The sequence below is a fragment of the Nematolebias whitei genome, chromosome 16 (assembly GCF_014905685.2).
Source record: "Nematolebias whitei isolate Nwh7 chromosome 16, NemWhi1, whole genome shotgun sequence".
In the NCBI taxonomy this organism is placed as follows: Eukaryota; Metazoa; Chordata; class Actinopteri; order Cyprinodontiformes; family Rivulidae; genus Nematolebias; species Nematolebias whitei.
The window spans coordinates 5,544,078-5,567,769 of NC_056513.1; the positions used below are offsets into that span (position 1 = coordinate 5,544,078).

Here is a 23,692-nt window from a genome sequence, read left to right on the forward strand (position 1 = left end):
TTCTGACCTGAAAATAAACATGCAATTTATCAAAAGGGCCGTCAAGTTGGGTTTATGTCATAGGCAAATCAACGCAAGGTCAACAATGCAATGAAATGTTCAGGATGAGAAGAACCGTCTCGACTCACAACAACAACAGCCTCACTGTATTTTGGTACAATGATAATAAAACTTATCCTGATTCTAAAGACATTCTGATCATCTCAGGTGAAGCCGACCTCATACATTTCCTGCAAGCAAAGTTTTAAACTTTCTGAGCTTTAATGTGAAAACCACCGCACACCCAAAACGTCTTACTTTGTCGTTCTTATAGGTGAGATGCTGCAGATACAAAGCTGCGTTGCTCCTGACGGGGTCTAGCCTGTAGTTCAGCATAGCGATAACTTCCGGCAGCTCCGGCTGACGCCAACCACCAGGAGGGGGTCCTTTCCTCAGGGTACCGTCCAACGAAGCCATGCTTCCCCTCTCCCCTTGAGCCAACGGTGCCCCTCTACCGTAAAAGAACACGTCTCCTGTACCGCTCAGGTCACCATCCAAAAGAGCTTCGTAACTCCTGAAAATGGGAGAAAAGGCGCAAAAAACACACAGACATACATAAACAGATGTTCCGTCACAAAATCAATACTACGGACATTATTTTGCAAACTCCCACACAAAGTTGACCCAAGACGCAGCTGTACAATGCACGCGTACCCAGTCCTGCGTGGGGGTACACCAGCGTAGGCATGGTGGTTGAGGGGCATGGTTCTGTAGTGCACTGGGTTGCCCATGCCGTAGTCGGGCTCATCGTAGCCAATGCTGCGCTGATCATCCTCCAGACCGTACGGATCCGGGACAAACCTTGGAATGGAGGATAGCTCTGAAGGCCCGACCTAAACAGAAACATTTATGATTCAGAAAAACAACAACAAACCAGCCTATTTAACAAACAACATTTATTACAGCCGGTTAAACGTGAAAGATCAGCAGGCCGAGGAAACATCCTGTCAAAACGTGCCTCGAGGCAACTGATGCAATGATTGTTAAACGTACCTGGGGCTGAGCGGCATATGGGTCCAACTGGTTTCTGCTGGGAGCCCTGTAGCTCGGATCCAGAGTTCTGTAACCATCTGGATGGACCGGTCTGACGAGAAGAAAGGGAAAAGGTTTGAGGGAGAACACGAGGAGGGGAAAAAACTGATTTAAAATGCTTCTGAAAATATATATACATGTATCAAAATGTCTTTAATCCAGTGATTAAACTTTTCATGCCGTGCCACCTTTCAAAAGGAGAAAAAATTCCCATTCAGCACTCAACCTTTACATTGTATGTTTGCAGAAATTGCACTTTCTCTAGTTTTTATTGCATTCAGGAGTAAATGGTGCACCATTTACAACAAAATGAGATATAATATTTCACGTGAACCAGTTTGAGATGTGGTTTATTACCTACATTTCAAAAGGAACTCAAAAAAAAATTTTTTTTTCCACAAAAATCTCCAACATGTACACTTTTAACCTCAAAATGAAGGTTGTAAAAACAGTTTACATTCTTGTTCTTCAGTAAAACTGACTCAAGCCACCAGACATTTAAAAACCAAGATGCAACGTGAAAAATAAAATTAAAGAGTGATCAAGACCCCTGACGTGACACAGCGGCGCAGATTTGAACACATTACCTGTAGCGATCGTCCATACGAGCGCCCCTGCTGAGGCTCGTGTACGCATCAGGAACAGTGCGGTAGTCGTTGTATCCCTCTGGAGGAGCGTAGTTGTAGTTGCGGGGCACAGTGCGGACAGGGTAGTCCATGGGTACGCCACCTCCAGGGCCCTGCCTGTAGCCCAGGTCCATGGGTGAAGAAGTGTAGCCCCCCACACCTGAACCGCCACCATCGATGGACAGAGTGTCTGACATGGAGGGGATGACCGTACGAGTGGTGGTGGTCTTTACAACTTTTTTCACCTTTAAAAATAAAACAAAAATGATTGTCAACTTTATTACTACTCACATGATTAGGACAGTACAGATGAAAAGTTTACCAAAAAAATTTAAATACTTTGGACAGGGGCCACCATTTTGTAGTTTTCTTTCAATAAGCCTACACTGTAAGGCCAGCCAAAAAAAATAAAATACACTACCCAGAAGGCAACAGTGCTTCTGGCCACTGCTTTCTGACAAAATACAGGGAAAGTTTCGATCTGATCTGAACCTGACTAAACAGTTCGGTCTTTATTCATAGTGACTTCGGCGCTCAGCGGACGCAGAGAGTCGACCAGAACTGGACCAAGGCCACTTCCAGCCTCATGAGTCAATCTGAGCGCTGCTTGCTGGCATGAAGCCTCTCGAGTGGAGAGGCGTTGCTTGGAGGTCCGATGTCTTCTCCGGAGCTCACGCGGACTTTTTTCACCAGATTCTTCTGGATTATTTGGACTCAATCGGGACCATTGTGTGGTTTTGTGTCGGCTCTCTCCAAAAGCATCTGGTGCTCGACGGCTGTAGAGCCGATCAGAACCGGACCAGAACCGGACCAAGGCTGGTGAGTCCCCATTTAAAACTTTGCAGTACTGTACAGTACATATATGCATGTTGTTAAAATTATGTCGGTTTATGAGTTTAGAATGTTGCAAGAGTGTGGGAAGGGTTTATAAAGCCTTAAAATATGTATAAATACTAAAATAAATATAGCGTTTCAAATTTTCGGTTTTTCACTTAGTTCGGGGGTGTCCAGAACATAATCCCTGTGATAATCGAGGGACTACTGTAATGGAAAGCCTTTCAATTAAACTGCAAAAAAATAGGGAAAAAAACAACTTATTTTACAACTTTAATGACAATTTTTATTTTTTTCTATTTTTAGGTTTTGCTTTAAATGGACAAATCTGCAGCAGCTAATTTGGCTCTCGTCCTTACTGTGGTTTCTGTGCGCCGTGTGGTCCCATCGTCACTGGTCTCCACTGAGACAACAGGTGGCAACTCCTGAGGATCCTCCTCCACCGTGTACGTCTCCTGCATCACCTGACCAGGCTCCATCCTGAACTGCAGACACAGTATTGACTCAAGTCAATTCTAGCTCTCGTATTTCAAATTATGACGTCATTAAGGGTTACGGATCAGCGTGGACGTTGCTGTGCACATGCACAGGTAAGGCAAATTACCTGCCACGTCATACAAAAAGAAAACAAAACTTATTTTCACAGCCTAAGGAAAAATATATATATTTACCAATTCAATTTAAAGAATAATTTATCTTCCCTTAGTGTTTGAATCTGTTGTAATTCTAGTTAAATCTATTTTTATGCAAATGGCTCTGCTAAACACGAATCTAGAATTAATAATAAAATGGGAGTGGTGGCGCAGAGGTTAGAGAAGGTAGGCCTGTGATCGGAAGATTGCCGGTTCAAGCAACATCTAAAATGTGGGTGGGGTAGGTGAAGCACACAAACCTGCCCCCACCCTCATTCACCCTACTCTGGGCCCTTGAGCAAGGCCCTTAACCCCCCCCCCCCCATCTGCTCCCTAAACAGGTCTCTCTTGAAACTGAGTTCTCATGGCTCAATGAGACTATAAATAAAAGGGTAAATAAATAAATTTCTCCAATAAAAGCGTAAAAGTTTATCACATGAAAATTACTTCATTGTGTCAATTATGTTCCGACTGAAATGAAGCCAAGGCTCTTACGTGATGTGTCCCGTTGATGTAACCCTCGCTCAGTGTCAGCCTCTCTATGTCTGCATCACAAGGAATACGACCGTTCTGTTGAGACAGAAAAACGCAGATTAATCAGAATCCATTGGTTTAAAATAAACTTGAAATAATTTGTATTCTCCAACCACTGACTGCAAGACTGATGATTTCCAATCATCCAGAACAACGAGCAAGAAAGGAAACGAATGTAAAAGCGGTAACTGTCGACTTAAATCTTAGTCACGTTAACTGAACGTTGAATTCTGATGTAATTCAAGATGGTTTTTAAAAACAGTGGTTTTAAAAACAACGTCAGTAACAGTCAAGAGTAAGTTTTTTCCTTTCTGCAGCCAAAGAACAATCATGCATGCGTATAATCCAATACGAATGATGGGATTAGTCACAGATGAAATGAACGAGGACTCTCAAAAGAGAGATGCATGAACAATTTCCCTCTCTTATGTTTAAAACTTTCAGCATTGCTCCTGCAGGAGTTTTGATAGCGAGACACTTCCATTTCTTGACTCTGAAGGAGCTCCATCGCTGCCCGAATGTCTGCAGCCTGGGGGCAAACGCTAAATACTAATTCAATAATGAAATGATAACAGATACGAGCCCCACTGATAGCTGAAGACTATGATGATGAATGTTTGGAGACAAACAGCCCACAGCACTGAAGCAGATTAAGCAAAAAGCACACAGATTATTTAGCTCAGGTTAGGCCATGGGTGGGTAGGACAGCAGAAAGTGTCAGCTAGATGTAAACTTGTGGGAACCTGTCAGGACAGACTGAAATTCGGCTGTGCTGTTTCGGGAGAGTGGCCGAGGCATGCTGAAACCTTTGGGCTATGTAAACACTTACACACACACATACATAGGAGCAATAGGTTTCAGCCCAAGATGCATTTTTGACCTGCTCTATCTCTAACACATACCATGCATTAGTCATTAGAATGATCTAGAACAGAGTAGATTTTTGATTTGCACAACTGACAAATGTCAGAGGGGAAAGACCGACTCGTTATCAGTGTGTCTGAAGGGTTTCCCGAGGGCAAAAAAAAGTGTGCATTTAAAATGCCGTGCCGTTCAGACGCACTAAAGATGGTGATAAAAGTGAAAGAATGAGCGAGCGTGAGTCAGTGCGTGTCTCGGTGTAGTAAACTGAGAGCATGACGTCGTTCCAACTAGTCAACAAAGGTGTTGAATCAGGCTAGCGACTCATCCAGGATAAAGAAAATAGAAATGACAAACTCTACTCAAGTTTTACTTTCCATACGCAGCTCATCCCAACTGGGATGTCCTTACTTATTCTAAACAGAATCCATAAACTGTTCTATTTGTTAACTTCCTATAATGAACCAGTGATAAAAGCCGTTTTTACAACAAACCAAACAAGCGAGCCTCATCGCTGCATGCAAACATTCATGGACAAGTCAGGACAAACATGACGAGCAGCGTTTTTAAGCTCGAGAAGAGGAAGGTTATGTTGATAAGAAAACGGTTTTGAATGATATGGATGGTTATTAAGGAGAAGCAGAGCAGATAAAAAAGTTAAAAAAATGGGACGGATATGGAGTAGAGCTGGGCGATACATTAAGTATATTCAAAATATTGATGTTCCACTTGTGCCGATTTCTATTTTAGGCATCTGCATTTAATTCAGTAGGAGTTTAGCTTTTCCCAGCGTCTTCAAATGCATCACAGATCACACCCCCTCCCATCCCGAGAACACTTCTGAAGGTAAAACAGTGTTGGATCTTTTACCTGGGAGTAGCATAGATTTAAAAATGAAGACATAAAAAACATAAAAGTCAACTTAATAACCGAGACTTGTTCAGTCTTTTCACGTAGAAGGTTCTCGTGGTTCTGTTTCAGGACGTTTATAGGAACCAGCTCATCGCCGTTAGTTACTCTAGACGTTTCTGAATGCTACCACTTGTCTGAAAAGCATCAACGCTGTCTTTGAGAAAACTGAAGTGGTTGTGTGTGTGGCTCCATGACAATTCAGAGACTCAGTAAGCCATGCTAACGCATAAAACAACCATTTCAATTCAATTTATTTATACAGCGCCAAGTCACAACAGAAGCTATCTCAGTGCACAGGGAACTATCAGACTACCAGTAGGTAGACTCTACAGCAACTGGTGGCCCGCGGACCAGTGACTTCATAAACAAAATAATAATAATTGAAGGGGGAGGGCATTCTGGGTTCTGTTTATTGCATTTATGATTCAATGCAATAAAATAAACACATTTAAAAAGGCAACAGATCATTGTAAACTTAGGTTTATTTAAATAATGATTTTAATCGTTGGATGTCCGGCCCCCGAGCTGTTGGCTTTCAGAAACTGTGGCCCCCCCTGAGCAGTTTAGTTGAACAGCCCTGCTCTACAGTAGCTTTGTTTACATAGACATGAGTAATCGGGTTAAACGGCCATTCGGAATAAAAGCGCGTCATGTAAACGCCCCATTCAGTTATTTTTTTTTGTTTATTCATCGCGATCCGAAATAATTTATAATCAGAACGAAACGGGTGGTTTACGCCTATTCATAATCCGAACGGTGTCCATGTAAACACTTAATCTGTTCATTTTTTCCAATGGTGAAAAACTGACCTGACTGCGCATGTGCGACCCATGTCATTTCCGCCTGGCTAATGCTAATAATATTAGCACGTCGGAGAAGTAGAACTGGTCGGTGAGCGACAACGTTTCTATAAGAAACTTTGAACGAGCTCAAAATGATCTGTATCGCCTGTAGCTCAGTCAGGAGTGCAGTAACGTCTCCACAGTCATTAATCTGAAAACATGTAATCCGGTCAAAGAATTTTGCGCATTTAAACATAGCTACAGTTTCCCCTTTGTCAAGGAGGGCGTCCCACCCTGCCCCGCCTACAAAATCCCCCGCACGCAGCTCTGTCACTTCCAGACAGGGAGCGGAGATTGTAGCAGCGCAGCTCGAACTCCAAACACGCAAAATACAAATGTAGCGCTCCAATCCAACCTTCCCCCCGTCGACAACTGCCGGCACTAACGTAGCACTATGCTAACCAACCAACCCACCCATTCCCGTCGACAAACGCCGAAGGGACGAGCGCCCTCCCAAGGCAAGTAACCTCGCAGAAACACCGTCTCCATAAGGCAAAGAAGAAACTACTGGACATATGTCTAAAAACAAAGTCTGGTCCTCTGGACGGGTTTAAAAAAAAATTGTAGAAACGTTTCATGTTTCATCTGAAAGACTTGAATAGAGACTTCCCAAAGACTTCGGATGAAAGACGAAACGTTTCTACAATTTTTTTTTTGTTTTATGAACCCGGAGGACCAGACTTTACTTTTTTAGATTTTTCTGTCTGGATTATTGAGCATGCATCAGGATACTGGACATAATGGTCAGAGAATGGACATTATTTGGTAGAAGGGTCATAGGATGCACCGTACTTGTTAATTACTTGCTGTGCTAACATCTTTATTTTGGTTCTTGTTCCTCTGTCTTGAAGTAGATTTACAGCACTGATCATTGTGCTTCAACATCGGCCATTTTATTAAGCTCCTGGTCAGAATGTGCGGTATTTATTTTGAACTTAAGTAGCTTCTAATGACTGTTTTTTATGCGATGCAAGTCTGGTCATTTAACACCGTTGTGATATCAGGTGCTCAGCTCCCCTGTGATGTAATGATGTGACCGGTCAGAAGACTCTCCGACTGAATCTTTTTTTTTTAACCTGGAGCTGGACTGATCAAAAGTCACTCCTGCAGTTGGTTAATGTGAGAGGACAGTTATACTGTTTATCGTTTTATATCCCAGTGAGGAACAGAGGGTCAGAGGATGAATGCATTATGTTATAGTGTTGAATTAAACAATAAGGTGCTCAAAATAAATTAAAGTAAACTAGATATACATCATTATAAAGCTCCATTAACATTTTTTTGCTCATATCGCCCAACCCTAGTAAGGCATCAAAAGCTGCAAGTAGAAATAAATTACACGCTCAAGAAGGCTTTACTGAAAAGTGTTTTTCAATATCCGAAGTTTGAGCTGAATACATGCAGATATTTTAAGCCCAGTTGGCTGCGCAGCTGCCATGCAGCCAGAGACGAGATTTTAGATGAGCTTGCTCAGATCGAGAATCTGGGGACACTTGGGTGGAAAAATATGCATGAGGGTAATGGTGTTGCTGGTGGTAGGGGCGTGGTCTGCTGGGCATTACCTGCAAGGTGGGGAGGGGGCGGGGCAAGGTGCCGGCGCACGACCTCCGCTCCTCCTCCAGAGCTCGGCTCAGCATCTCAAACTGCCTCTCCTGCTCCCGCACCGAGGCCAGCAGGGAGGCCGTACTCGCACACTGTTCCATTCACACGCTGAGAGCAGAGCACAGGACAGGACAGGACAGGATCATCATCAGAGAGCAGGAAGAAAATAAACCAACACCGGGATTTAACACAGAGCAACAGAATCACCCCAGTATACACACAGATATAAATCAGAGAAAAACTAAACTTGTATTATTTGGAGGTTAAAAAGCACTCAAGTTGACACAAAAAGGAGAAATAAAACGGGGGATGAACAGAGATAAAGAAGCAGGTACAGAGAAAATGGAACAGAGCAAGAAAGAACAGAGCATCAATACAAGAGGAGTCCAGAATAAAGTGGGTTTGAGAGCGGCGAAGCAGCTGTGAGAGCAAAGCTAACGTCACATTTTAGAGCCTTTCTACAGTTACTGCTAAACAGGATTAAAATTAGAAGGTGAGAAACATGACAAGAGGTAATAACAGCATGTTTTCAGCTGCAGAATGTGAAGCTTGTTAGCACATTTTCAGTGGGAAGGCTGGGAATTAGTGAGAAAGTGAGACGGAAAGAGAAATGTGAGAGCAACGATAAAGAGAGGGGTTAGGAGTGATACGAAACTAAAAAACTGTCATGGATGCTGTGACAGTATGAAGAAATCTTTGGGTTTGTGTGAGCTTAAAACTGGAAAAATAATGACGCAGGTGTACTTTATCAAAAACTTTTAAATAAGTTCAGAGATTTGAGTTGGGCGTGCAAACTAATTTGTACACATTGATGGAAACCCACAGATAATAAAACATCTTCAATATTGTCTGAATGTCAATTCTGTCCTGACCTCACCCAGAACGTTGCCTAAACCCGTTCAAGTAGAATGAAGGTACCAGTTTCATTTGAATATTTTAAATAAATAAAAAATATTATCTACCTCTACCTATCCATCTGTTTTTTTAATGAGCACATAAAAAAAATATACATTTTAGGTCCGTATTAGCTGAAAAAACTGTTTTCAATAGCAACTTGCACAGAGTATCTGCAAAAATTTATTACAATGCAACTCCAAGTGATTAGGTGATTCATTTTTTAAACTGATTATCAAACCCGTTTGTAGAAATTCAATTCAATATAAAGAGATCTGTTTGCACTCATAACTGTAATTAAGTTTTTCTACCACGACATAGTTAATTTATTTAAATAAATAGATTTTTAAACTAACGGGACCAGAGAATAGAGAAAAAAAAATTATTTTTGGCCCCTTCCAGTTGGTTGCCAAGTTGTGATTGCAACTATTAGAGTAAATTCAATAAATCTCTGCAAATTTTGCTCAGACTTGCAATTTTAACCAGTAACAGCAACTTTCAGCTAATCTGACCAACCATTCACGTCCCACTCCAGGTTTTACTCCTTTGAATTTAAGCCTCGAAGACATAAATATATCCAATGCAGACTATCAAATAGCCATTAAATATCACTATAATCTGGGCACGTCTAGTTCCTGCAGCTTTACATAAAAATGGTAGAAAACGGTTTTACACAGCATGCAGCACTGTGGTGAAACGGATTAAAACCGACCTTTGACAAACACTTTTCTACAAAATGTGTTGGGGATCAGCCTCGGCTACTGCTACACCCAATTTTATTACATTATGTGTAAAACCGACCGACTTATAATACAATATGCAATACAACTTTATTTATAAAACACTTTAAAAGCACCAACGATGGCCAAAGTGCTGTACACTGATTACGCATAAAAGCAAGCATAAAAAAATAAATAAAAATCTATTAAAACTGTAAAAGTCATGAACGATCATAAAAACAGTGAACAGTAAAAACAATAAAAATAAATTAAAAACAGTGAAGTCAACATTACAATCGAAGTTTCTTCAATCTTATAAACATCTTTGTGTTTTTAAGGCCGGTTGGCTGTGGCAGCCATCTTGAATTGTGTTGGCTACCAAAGTTAATTAGTTGTAGATTAAAATTCAAGTGGTTCATGAGATATTTTGAAAAAAAAAACAACAACATGCGCACACACGGACACCAACAATGACATCGTCTGCCTTACTTTTTCAGCAGCGAGTAGCGAATATCAAACCTCCACATTTTAACAAAAATATAAATTCACAGTAAATATAAAAAGATGGATAAACAAAGAAATTGGGAGGAAAAAAGTTGTTTTGCTTGAAATTATTTCGGACCTTTGCAAGGAAATGCAAACTACACAGATGCCACAGATGGCCTAAACCTAAATTACAGAGGCATGATAAAAACTAAATGCCAGTCCAGTCCAAGTTGGGACCATAACAGAGTCCTTTCTCTTGGACTTTTACCCTCCGCAGGGAAACTGGGCAGAGCGGATAGCAGAATCTGGGCAAAATTACTTCAGCAGTGTCTAATAACTGGATTGCATGAGCATGGCTCACCTCCAAACAGAGACAAAAAAACATTTTCTACGTAAAAGTTCACAGACTCAAATCTGCTCTCAGTCTACCTGAATTAATAAATTCTCCCGTATTGAGTGAGTGCAGACAAACGCCAGCCTGAGTGTGTTCATGGAAGGATGAGTGGTTGTGTATGTGGGTCAAAGACTAAATAAAGCGTGTATATGCGATACTGCTTTTATCCTAGATGACTCAAACAGAGCTGTGGCTACTTTCAGTGAAGTTAACTCCGAGTGATTTCTTTCCATTTGGCTGGTGAAAAAAAAAACAGACATTTGTGGTCAGAGGCACACACGGGAAGCACACAACACGTACCGCCATTGTCATACATTCCACAGCCAGATTTGACGTGTCATAGCCCGTCTCAGCTGTAGGAAAGCTGTCCTAAAAAGGGAAACCTTTACTCCTTCCTTGTGCTGCTCTTGTTTTGACTTTTTCTTCCAAACAAACACTTCAATACCGGAGAGCGAAAGTGGACAACGACAGATCTCGACAAGATGAGAAACTGCTCAAACTAATCTCACGAAAACTTTTCTCGCAGGAATTCCAAACAGTGATATAAAGTTAGACGGCAGCGAGCTACCAAAATGTTTGTTGCCTGTCTCGTTTTGCAATAAAAGGCCACGAAGATCAACGTGGCACCTTTCCAAAGATAACTTTGTATCACATCCTGTGATGTTTGTGTTTTGTTTTTTTCTCGACAGATAAGTATCTTTTCCAGGGACAAAAAAAAGCTAAAACTCACACGCCTTGTTACAAGAAATGATCAGACTCACACAGGCTTCAAAGCCACTGAAGACCCACCATTAATCTCGTAAAGGGTGCAGTTCGCTGTGAAACCTTTAAATGGCTTTTGCCACTTACAGCCATGGAGTCAGTCACTCCATCTGTAAGGCCATTAGTGAGAAAGCTCGAGTATATCCGCTAATGGGATAACTCAGGAATTAAGACTGTTAAGCCACTTACTACTCAGTGCTACCACACACTACTCAAATGACAAAAGTGCTTCGAAAATTTGGTCAAAACTTTTTTCCGGCCATTACTCAGTGGAGTTGTGTCTGTGCTGTGTGCCCTTATTATTGTATGCCATCAATGCCATTTCAGTGAGTTTGTCGCAGGCGATTGTGGCATCCTGTACACACACACAGGGCTAAAATGAAGCTGTGGTAAAATGCTGTTGTGGCTTGGACAAGCGCACTGCTGATTCAGCCTCATTTGAACGGTCACACAGATTTGGACTCCCGTGTGTGTGTTACTGTGTGTGTGTGTTGGCTTTGGCACAAAACCAACTAGACCCACCTTTACCACCTTGACACAAAACCACGAGGAGCTTCACCACCCACCAACATGTGGCCCACAGAATGGGCACCGTGGTGTAGCTGCAGAAGAAGTGCACATTCACACAGACTTCTAGGAATGTCTGCAAGGTCAGGCATCGAATGTAGACAACACCAGCAGCAACAAGGTTATCTTCATCGAAAAGGAAACGTACAACTTTGTTTACAGGGAAGGAATTTGAATAGTAACCGAGCAATTTAAAAAAGGTGTTTGAGTGCAAGGAGCGAGATTTACGGATAAATATTGACATGAGGCAGAATATCAACTATTTACTCTTACTGGCCGCCTAATTTTAACACCCGTTTCATTACTTGTTAACACAAACAACTAATCAGCCAATCGCATGGCAGCAACTTGATGCATTTAGGCTTTTAGACGAGGAGAAGATGACTTGCTGAAGTTCAAACTTATAATCAGAACAAGGAAGAAACTGGATTTAAGGGACTTTGAGTGTGGCGTGATTGCTGGTCTGAGTATTTTAGAAAATGCTGATCTAGAAGGATTTGTACACAACAATTTCTATATTTTACAGAGAATGGTCCAGCAAGTGGCATTTATGTGGGCAAAAATCCCTAGTTAATGTCAGAGGAGAATGGGCGGACTGGCTTGAAATGACAAACATAACAATATCTCAAAGAACCAATGGTTCCACTAAAGGCATGTAGAATATCATCTCTGAAGAAACGAAAAGTCCAACCTTAAAGCAGATGGCTACACCAATAAGACCACACAGTCTGCTATGAACAGGAAACTGAGGCTACTATTAGCACAGGCCTACCAAAACTGGATGATTAGAAATGAGAAAACCACCGCCTGATCTAACGAATCTAAAGTCGCTGGACTCAAACGGCCACCAGATCTCACTTCAACCAAACACCTCTGGGATGTGGTGAAACAGGACATTTGCAACGTGAGTGAGCAGCTGACAAACCTACAGCAACTGTGTGATATTATAATTTTATATTATATCAATTTGGACCAAAATGTCTCAGGTATGTTTCCAACACCATGTTGAATCTATGCCACAAACAATTATGGCAATTCTGAAGGCAAAAAGGGTCTAACTCTGTACTAGCAAGGTGGACCTAATAAAGTGACCAGTTAATAATATAGATTAATAAAATATAATATGAAATTGTTTTTTTAATCAAGGTAATTAAAGGAGAATTTTATAATAACTTGGTGCCTTTATCCAAAGAGGCTCTGCTGGGTCTAATTAAGCTTGTAGTGAGGAGATTTGTTTAGTACGGACAACTCTTGGTTCTGTTATTCTACTGCAGCTGGGTTTATTTTTCCCCACTTGTGCTTTATTGTTTTTCACACTTCACGTTCTCCAAATTGTATTAGAAGCGGTCCCTCTCCTGGCTCAAGCTGACTTAACCGGTCAACATTTGACATGACGTCATCTTTGATGGCTACAGTTTGCTTTATTTAAGGCTGTATTCACATACACTCAATAGTTGCAGCATCCACTCTGAAAAACAGTAGAGATGCACTGATCCGATATCAATATCGGCATCTGTGCCAATGTCCGGGGGGGGGGGGGGGGGGGGGGGGGGGCGGGGGGAGACTTCTGGATTGGGTATCGCGACAATGTGACCGATCCATGACTGGGCAGATCTATTCACTCCGATTCTATGCTTTGTGCTCTGAGTGACGTCACGCGCTAGCGTACTGACTGAACAAATTAAAGTTGTGTTGTTTTTACATGTTTGACCGAGCTTGTGGAGCTCTTGGTGTGTGTGTGCTGTTGTGGTGTAATTCAGTACATTCATGTCTGTGTTTAACAAAACAAATGTTTTAAGTTAATTCAGCACTGGGTTTGTAAGCTCAAACATCCAGGTAGACAACAAAAACGGCTAAATCATGTCATCTGGACCCGTTTCAGAAACAGGTCCAGATGACATGATTTAGCCGTTTTTGTTAATTCAGCACAGTTTTTTCAGATTGGCATCGGCCAATACTAAACGGCAGATATCGGTATTGGATTGGAAGTGAAAAATGCGAATACGTGCATCCCTAAAATTTTTTTTAAAAAAGCAGCATATCGATACCACATTTTTTTCTTAATTCAGATCAAAATCAATTAAACCTCGAGACCTTTGAAAAACCAGAAAGCCACAAATAAGCCAGATCATTAACCCATTATTAAGATCTATATCAATCATAGAGTTAAATAAGACAACTAGAGTGTGCACTGTCGACCCCGCCCACTGCATGCATTTCCACCCCCCCAGTAGGAATGCGCGATGTAAACGGTAGAAACAATAGACATTTAGCCTATGACAGAGATCTGCCTTCTACCGGCTAACCAAGTAATGCTGTGTCTGATGTAAAAATCAGAGTTTTGTCAGATTTAATCATTATTTTTTTGTTGAAAACTGTGCGTAAATGTTGTTAAAGTTGTTTTCTTCAAGAGCTAAGTAGCGAAGCTACAATCCAACTACGGAAGCTTGCCGTACTTTTGCCGTATTCGGACGCATGCGCAAAATGCAGTGTTCTGTCAAAAGTTAACATAAGCGATAGTCAGCTTTAGGAGAGTGCATTTGTGCTAAATAAAAAGGGTTAAACCTGCTCTCTGATCTGTGAAAAGAACGCTGTGTGTTGTATGATTTTACTGCGAGACCCTCTGGTCAAAGCCACAGAGGAAACTGGTCGCCATTTTGTGTCAGCTCTCCTTAAAGCGGAAGGAGACGCCCACTGGAGGGTTTGAGGGTTAAATGTTTTCAGTGTAAAATGCTGCTCTGTTGTTACTGTTAAGAGTTAACATGTTCTTTAGTTTAAAACTTGGCTAAAACTACATTTGATATGTTTTGCACCGTTTTACACAACAAGAAAGAAGCCTAATACTTGATTTGTTTTTTTTATTTAAAAACTCTCTGGACCTAGTACTGGAATTTTCTTGATTGAGATTATTTTGTGGTATTGCAGTTTTTAAAATAAATGCTGGCAAAATGACAAAATGAATGCTTTTTTTTTTTTTTTTTTTAAATTCCTATTGCAAGTTTTACACCAAAAACATATCATGATATATATCGTTACCGCCACCCATCACAACACATATCGTCATATGAATTTTATGCCATATCGCACATCCCTACCCAGAGAAGGCAAACATCTGGACTTAGCATTATTGTAGATATATAGACAAAATATCCAAGAATAAGGGCTGATTATGTAAAAAATATTGATGATATTAATGAAAATATTAATATATTAGAATGTATATAATCTGTCTAATGTATATAAAAATGTACAAATGACACAAAACTGTGTGCGCTACAGTTGCACAAACCCAAGAGTAAAGGGAAAACGTCTCGTTTCAGAAGTAAGCAGATCTCAATGTGAATGTGATCCAACCATATTTGAAGCTAATAATGTAACTGTTTAAGATCAAAATTATCCTATAAAGCCGATGCTTTGTTGTTAATTGTTGAATTGGCTCCAGTACTGGTATGCAATTCCCTTTGTTGCTCGTCCCTTCAGTGTTTGTCGACTGGTGGTTATGGCCGCCGTTGCTACAGTGAACCACAACGTCACGTGACCAACGTGCATCTCTAGTTATCTTATTTAACCCTGTGATAAACATGTTTACTTTATGCATACCACTGTTTATATTCTGAACCCCAACAGAGAATCATAGTACAACAAAAATTATTCTCCACAAATCTGTTTTTTGAACCTGTGAATCTTAAAAGATCCCAAAATCTGTTTTTGCAAAGTGTGGCCCCATTTAGAACTGGAATTATCAACCATCCTGACCCATCTGATCTCACTTGAATAGTACTGAAAACAGATGTGAATGCTCTAAAGACAGATTAAGAATGGATTGGTCAAGACTGCCTTAACATCTGGTCTGAGACACTTTCATCCACATTCTTTGGGTGCCCCTAATTAAAGCCACTTTTTTTAAAAAAAAAGGGAATTTTAAAACTAATTGTCAATTCTAAATTGTCACTAGGTGAAAGTGTGAATGGTCCATCTCATTTGCCTCTGTGTAGCCCTGTGATGGACTGGTGACCTGTTCAGGATGTGTCCAGCCTTCTAACCAATGACCACTGGAGTTAGACACCACCTCCCTGTAAACTTAACGGGAGCATGTGTTCTCATACTACGCCTGTATCCGTAAATAACGCCAAAGTGATTCAGGTGGATCCAAACCACATTAATGTCAAATAATAATGTACCTGAATGAATCTATAGTCAAGTACCGGTAGATCTCCTGTTGCTGAGACAGCCTATTGTATGACACGGTTATGCGTTTATTAGCATGTGGAGTGGGTAAACAAGATCTGATCATGCAGAAATAAATTTTACTTCCAGGTGTGAACATTTTAAAGCAGATTCAGCCATGACAAATGTTTGTATCAGGTCTGAACAGGGCCTGTGTTGGTGAAGGTCATTTGTTGTGTTATTTATAATTTATAAATGGCCATAACCAACACTGCAACACAACAATCACCCACTGGTGATTTAAAAGCATTAATGGGCGCAGTACAATCACAACCAACCAATGCAAACATCACTCTGTGCACGTTCTTCAAAAAATGAAACGCTGACCTCCTGGGTGGATATTACTACTTACACATATGTTAAACACTGGTTTTACAAAACCGGTCAAATTCTTCTCCAAGCAACCCTCACGAGTGATTTTCCACCTAAACACATGGGCAGGAGTTTGAGCACAAAAACTGATTTGAAGTCAGATCTGGCTTTAAATCAGCTCTACAGCTGCCTCAGTTCAAAAAGCACAATTTACTGATTTAGAGGTTTAACAGTACATCGTTGCTACAGAGTGAAACAACAAAAAGTACTTTGTAGGTAATTCGCAGCCCAATTAAATAAATTGTAATTCAGCAGTATAGTATATTGTTTCAGGTAGGTGGTAAAATAAATACTAATTTTAAAAACATGATGGGCAAGAACATCTTAAAATCTTCAAGTTCCCAAAGAGCTCGTCTTAAAACTCTTTACCATTAAACGTTTAGAAACTTTAACTTAAAAATAAACTCATTACATAGTAATGCATGTAGATCAATTAAAAATAATAATAAATGCTTACTTGCGCTAGGAAATTATTATCTCCTTTAAGGATCTAACTTAACCGCAGCTCTGTACATTTATTTTTCTCGTCGTTCTGAAAGCTGCAGGGCACAAAAACAGTTTTCATCACAAGTCCGTTGACAGTTATCAAATGAAATTACAAAGATATGAACGAGCTCCAAGCAACACGACAACACCTCCCTCACATTCAATTTATTGTTTTAATTTCTCATTTATGCTGACGATTTAATTTGATGCTGCGTTTAATCTACACGTACTGCTCGGGGGTCATTACGTTTCCCACAGACAATTGTTACTGTCGCACAACGTGCAGGATTTTTTTGATGCACTTACAAAACGTCTCAAATCTGCTACAGTTTCAAAAGACAAACAAAAACCACTAATATCAAACCAATGTAGCCATGATAAAGCATCAATAATTCATCCATTACGCAGAGTAGAATATGTTCAACGTTAATCAGTTTAATAGCCAATAATAAAATTATAGATTAACTGTATTCATGTTAAGTCTTATGAAGAACATCACTTTTTGACCTAAGTGATTTGTATCTGCAAAATGCTGAGATACCATCCATCCATTATCTTTACCCGCTTCTTCCTTTTCGGGTGGCGGGGGTCACTGGTGTCCATGTCCAGCAGTCACTGTACGAGAGGTGGTGGACACCCTGGACAAGTCTCCAGTCCATCACAGGGACACATAGAGACAAATGAGAAACACCCATTCACTCACACCTAGGGACAATTTAGAGTTACCAATCAGCCTAACATGCATGTTTTTGGTGTGCGGGAGGAAACCCACGCATGCACGGAGAGAACATGAACTCCACTCGCCAGGATTTGATCCAGTGACCTTCTCACTGAGAGGCAACAACTCTACCAACTGAACCACCGTGCCGCCCATGCTGGGAAACCATTTCAACATAGTGCACGTCAGACTATTCAAAAGGTTGATCAATAAAATACTTCAATCCTAAAGCACTCAGTAGCTGCATCCCCATTTCCTGTTATTAACTGGTAATATATGTTGAATTTAAAGCCTTAAACAGCCTTACTGAGAGTACTGATGGTTTTATAAACAAAGTAAAAATATTTATTCAGTCAGGCTTTTTTATCGTTTATTCACACATCTTAGCAAGCCTTACATCCATTTAAAGATTAATCGTACTTCTAGATTCCATTCTATATTTAATCGTAATTTCATTTAATCTGCTTTCTTACCTCAATGTCCAATTTACATTTATTTATTCTCGTCACCCACCAACAAAGACAAAGTTTTGCCTGTGTGTGTTCATCTGGCTTCTGTAGAATTATCAAAATATAAATAGTTATTAGAAAGTAATCACTGCTTGTATGTCTACAGCTGATTAGTTGTTGGAGTCAAGATGGCTGCCACAGCTAATCACCCTTAGCCAATAAAGAACGGCTTTAACTCGGTCATATTTACAGATATTTAGATGTAACTTTTGATGTGGTAGCAGCCGAGTCATCCTTAACACACTTTATATTCTAACAGATAATGCAAGAACGTTAAAATGTCATCTAAAGTTTGATCAAAGCATCTAAAAACATATATTTGTTTAAATCTTTGGCGTGGAAAGCGATGGGCAATGTGCAAATAATCAAATAATATTGGCCTTTTATTAGTGTATTAATATTTTATTACTATTGATTTTATAAAGTGGAGTTCATGCTCTAATTTTTATAATTTTAATATATTTTCCTGGTGTTTTCTAATAAAAGTAAATAAAAACTTTCCTTCCCTCTTTCATCATTGTTTAACCCTTTTACAATTTATTACTGTTCAAACATTTGTGCTCGTTGCCATTTTTGTTTGTCTTCCGTTTTATTAGGTTTTAACTCGACACAATTACATGAATTGTTTAAAAAAATAATCTGACAAGCATTCCCATTGAAGACAAAAATACAAAAGCTTGTTAGGTGAATCATAAACGGCAAACGGAGTGATCTCGCAGTTTTATCAAATCTGAACACTTTGATTCGATTTATTATCTCGCATACAAAGCTAAAGCTGTCCGACACTCGGCGTTTAAATGAAGACGTAGTAAAGGTGTTTACTGCTAGAAGTACAGATGGAGACGGATAAAATAAGGGTGAAACGGACAAATGGGAAGGAGGAGCAAACGAAGGAAAACTCCAGCCTGAGTGTTTCAAAACGACACGCCCGTGGTGTGTTCGGGAAGCCCATCATTACAGGGACTCACAAATGATAGCTCTGGTTAAAAACGACAGACTGACTTCAGTCTGCACAGCCAAAACAGCTAGAAAGAAACTTCAAGCAGCCAAAGAAATGTCCAATTTACGTATATGTTTTGCTGCTCTTTTACTTTTTCTTTGGAACGAGAGGACAACACTTTCGAGCTTGTACAAACTTGCCCACAATCTCTTCCACTTTGTCCCAGCGGGCCAAAGCAGACATGACCACAAGGTATACACAAAAATATGCCAGGTATGCCTTCACTGCACTGATCATATGATTGCAACAACAAAAACAACCTTTAAGCATTGTACACAACAACAACACTCTCCGGTTCTTGTGGTTATGGTCACATTAGAGTAAAACTACAGAAACTGGTTTGTTCCAGACAGCATGGACTTGGTTGTTTTGTTCCAGACAGTTTCTCTGAGTAATCAGCCTGAAAGAAACAGAAAGTTGAGAAGGCGTCTGTGATGAAAGAGAGCAGGAGACTGAGAAGTGAAGCAACAAACCCTCCTGTTTTCACCACCACACCCCACACATCCAGACCCACAAAACTGGTTTTTAGCTTTTTATCTAAACGCGGTCTCCCTCCTTTACCCGACCGCACCAGAGACAGCTGCTATGATCAGATTAAAAATAAATAAATCAAAGCTCGTCTACAACTGAGCACAGGATGTATGGATACGATCACCTGAACGCATCACTGTCCTCAGGGAGTGGGCGTTTTCAGCCATAATAATAAAAGAGAAAAATGATAAAAGTCTGGACTTTGACTCCTAACTTCACGGGTTTATGATGCAGGTGAAGCCGGCCACTTCCGTGTGCTCCCCCTCACCTGTCCATCTCCCAAGAAAACTGGCGGAAACGCCAATAAATGCCATAAAGGAATAAAAGTCACAACCCGATATGTCACGAACACCTCAAAATCTCACATTTGCACAACTGCTTGTTGAACTAGTTAACCTAGCATGCATATTTTAACCGCTTTCATGCGTTTAATGAAACTTTACCCGTTACTCATCAACGAATGCACCATCGATGCTAGCTGGATTAGCCTCCGAGGCTAACTCTCTGCGCTGACAAGTTCACCAAATTAAAAACGGTCACTCTTTATTTTTATTTCCCCCATTCATATTAATAATAATAATTCTCAACCTGCGATATCGAGCGCAAAACACCAAAATATAAAGCCATTACCGACTCCGGAGACTCTTAGGTTTGTTTGTCAAAGTCCATAAGTGTTTATGGCTTCGGGCCTAGCCGAGTTCTTCTTCTACTGCTGCGGCACAACCCGCAAGGCTGGACGGAAAGTCGGGAGGACAAGAACACCTCGGTGCCGTCGAAGTTACAGCCAAGGGGAAAAAATTACTTGAATTAAATTTAAAAAGAAAACTAGATCCGGTCGAGCGCAGGGCGAGAGATGAGCCACGATGAAAGACGGAGAAAACACCCACCTCTGAGGTTTCCTACTCCTTCCTCCCTCGCGTCGCTCCTTGTTATTCACTTGTCTGCGCTCTTCCTCTCCGCTGGAGGGAGGAAGAGGAGGAGGGCTCCGGCTCAAAACGAGAGCAGGAGGAAAAAGCTGCCTCTATGAAGGAGCGGACACTCATAAGAACACATTCACCTTTAAAAAGTCACAAAATGCTCCATGAAAGCCTCCAGTTAACAAAATAAAAGCTCTGCAGGTGTGGCGCCTTCACTTTCCCACCATGACTCCGCCCTTTTTTTTTTGTTGTCCCTGAACACACCTTTAAACACGCTGGAGAATTAAACTGAATCCACAAGGTCAATATTATTAGTACAAAATGATGTGCAGTAAAATAAATCTATTATAAGGTTATTTTCTAGAAGCAAGCAGGAGGGAGAGACGTGTTTCATTTTTTTTATTGTTTTATTTACTCTTTATTTATCCAGGTAGTCTCATTGAGCCACGAGAACTCATTCTCAAGCGAGACCTGTTTAGGGAGCAGATGGGGGTTAAGGGCCTTGCTCATGGGCCCAGAGTGGGGCGAATGGAGGTGGGGGCAAGTGTGGGTGCTTCACCTACCCGACCCACTTTTTTGATGTTGTTGGTACTGGAGTTTGAACCGACGATCTTTCGATCACAAGCCGACCTTCTCTAACCTCTGCGCCACCACTCCCACCATCTTCAATTTGGATGCCTCAATCACAATGGAGTCTCCAGAATCTAAGGTCCTCTGGATGAAACGTTCCCTCCATCCATTATCTTTTACCCCCTTCTTCCATTTTGGGTCACGGAGGTCATCGGTGCCCATGTCCGGCAATCACTGTGCGAGGGGCGGTGTACACCCTGGACGGGTCTCCAGTCCATCACAGGGCCACATAGAGACAAGCGAGACAAACAACCATTCACTCTCTCATCTAGGGACAATTTAGAGTTACCAATCCGTCTAACATGCATGTTTTTGGTATGTGGGAGGAAACGGGAGTACCCGGAGAAAACCCACGCATGCACGGAGAGAACATGCAAACTCCACCCAGAAAGGCCCCTGGACCGGGATTTGAACCAGGGACCTGCTCGCTGAGAGGCAGCAGCTCTACCAGTTGCACCACCGTGCTGCCCGAAACGTTTCGTCTTTTATCCAAAGGACTTCGTCAGACTGAGATCTTGCAGCAACCTCAGTCATAAATAGACTGAAAAAGGATCCCACACAAGGATGCTGTGGGAGTTTCAGAGAAACTGGGACGTTTATTTTCTAAACATGACCCCCCAGTGGCTTTCAAACCCCAACATATATTACAGCAAAGACTGGTCCATCCCAAAGATCCAGATCTAGTCGATTAAATTATAAATGTAGGAGCAGCTGCAAAGCTGGGCAGCGGTATGAAGCGGGTAGACTGCCAAGAGGACAGTATTTTGATTTTTTGCTAGCCCTGCACACAAAAATAAAGATTTTGTTTTAAATTGGTGGAGCAAAAACGCAGCTGCAAGGCTGACTGGTCACTTGCAGTGGCGGCTTCAGAGATATTTTTCTGCAGGTGCCGGTGGGGGGTGGAGGTGGGGGGGTTAAGCATTTTATTGAGGGAGCTATGAAGGATCATTTGTTCTTGCAGTTCTCAAGGTCAAGGTGTCTTTACTGTCACTCACATCAAATGTGGTACATGAGGTGGAACGAAACTATGTGCACAGGGTCCCAGTTGCATCCTACAAAAATACAAATTGTAAAGAAAAACAGTAACAAGATCTAAGATATGAACTAAGAAATATGCTAAACTAAGACTAAGCACTACTAGTACGAAACAATGCGCCAAACAACAGCAGCACGAACATGAGTCTGCGTGAGCAGATGAGGACAAATGAACATCGAACTTTCAGTAACTTGAATTTTCACTTCCGGTTCAGAGGTTCATTTCCTGTTTTGAGATTGGATTTTTTTTTTTAGCTCGATATAATCATTGATTTATTATTTTTTTTATTAGTTGTGTTTTGCGAGGAAAATATCACAACAAGGCACATATTAAAGATTATTAACTTAGATGAAAAAGAAAATAATCTGATATTTTCTTGGGTGTGCTAAGAAGGGGTGCTATGACTTTTCCAGGGGGAGCTGTAGCACCCCTAGCTCCCCCCTGGAGCCGCCTATGCTTGGTTGCAAACAGAATTTAGTGAAACTGCAACGGAAAATGCGCTTTTATGTAACTTTATGGCTCAGACAAGCAATCGCAATTCCTTACATTTATGCTATAATTTTTTTATCATGCAGTTTTTAAAGAGGAAATTTAATCTTTGTATTTTTTTACATCAAACAAAACGTTTGTACTGCGCTCATACTGCCATCTTGTGGTCATAAAGGTAAAGTACACCTGCAAACCTGGTGAACAGGGTTTGAAGTACAGAAGAAAAATGTCCAAAAACGTTTTAAAGTTTTAATCCCCTACTTAGGATTTAGACCTAATTAAGAGTGTTTAAAAGTTAAGGCTGTAGCTTGTTGACATGAACTAAAACTGCGGTTTTAGACTAAATTTACGACTTAATGTTGGTTGTAATAAGCCAACAGTTTAAAACAAAATGCTTGAATAAAACAAAGCCCACTAGATTAACTAATCCATTTGTTTAATATTTAAACTAATTTCAGCTTTTAATATCATAACATCTTGTTGGAAATGCAACTGTTTTTTCTAACATTTAACAAATAATGTTCTCAACAACTTATCATTGAATCATCTTTGTTTTCATCGCACAGCTCGTATAGTCACATCGGGAAATCTTTCCTACTCTATTATAAGTTATTTATTTAAATCTCAGGATAAAGTGTAACTTAGCCCACTTTAACTAAACAAGGCTCTTTAAACAGTTTTTACTCATGATGCTAAAAATAAAGTCAAATCATATGGACATGCTGACAGTATTTCAGAAGTTTCAAGGGGGTAAATAAAAATAAATAGCAAATAATGTCTAATCCATTCGATTAGTGGGTTTTATGTAATACTGAATGCTTAAATTAGGCTTCCTGTTTGCTGTTGGTCACAAATAATCTCAAAACAAGGAGCATGACCGAATGTTCACAAGGAAATAACAAAAGTTTGGTTTCAGAAATGGTTTCTTTCATCTCAGGGGAAATATGCATGCATTGCACAAACTGCACTTGTGATTGTAGATTAAGCCTCCTTGTTTTTATATATATCTATATATATATATATATATATATTTAATAATAT

The 23,692-nt window shown here is 40.5% G+C and overlaps 1 protein-coding gene across 4 annotated transcripts in view; it reads right to left on the reverse strand.

Annotated features, from left to right (window-relative positions):
* The window catches only part of ctnnd1 (catenin (cadherin-associated protein), delta 1), a 44,741-nt gene extending 24,014 nt beyond the window's left edge, over window positions 1-20,727 (reverse strand). For 2 of the 4 annotated variants that reach the window (XM_037689595.1, XM_037689594.1), the window contains exons 1-8: window positions 20,467-20,727; window positions 7,875-8,022; window positions 3,659-3,733; window positions 2,891-3,016; window positions 1,659-1,942; window positions 1,033-1,123; window positions 694-872; window positions 298-553 (exon numbers count right to left, since the gene is read on the reverse strand). In XM_037689595.1, coding sequence (XP_037545523.1) covers window positions 298-553; window positions 694-872; window positions 1,033-1,123; window positions 1,659-1,942; window positions 2,891-3,016; window positions 3,659-3,733; window positions 7,875-8,015 — 1,152 coding nt within the window. In that variant the 5' untranslated portion in view covers window positions 8,016-8,022; window positions 20,467-20,727. Of the gene's footprint in view, window positions 1-297; window positions 554-693; window positions 873-1,032; window positions 1,124-1,658; window positions 1,943-2,890; window positions 3,017-3,658; window positions 3,734-7,874; window positions 8,023-20,209; window positions 20,269-20,466 lie in introns of those variants that run through there. The other 2 variants (XM_037689596.1, XM_037689597.1) reach the window with 2 other exon arrangements.
* Window positions 20,728-23,692: the final 2,965 nt, after the last annotated feature.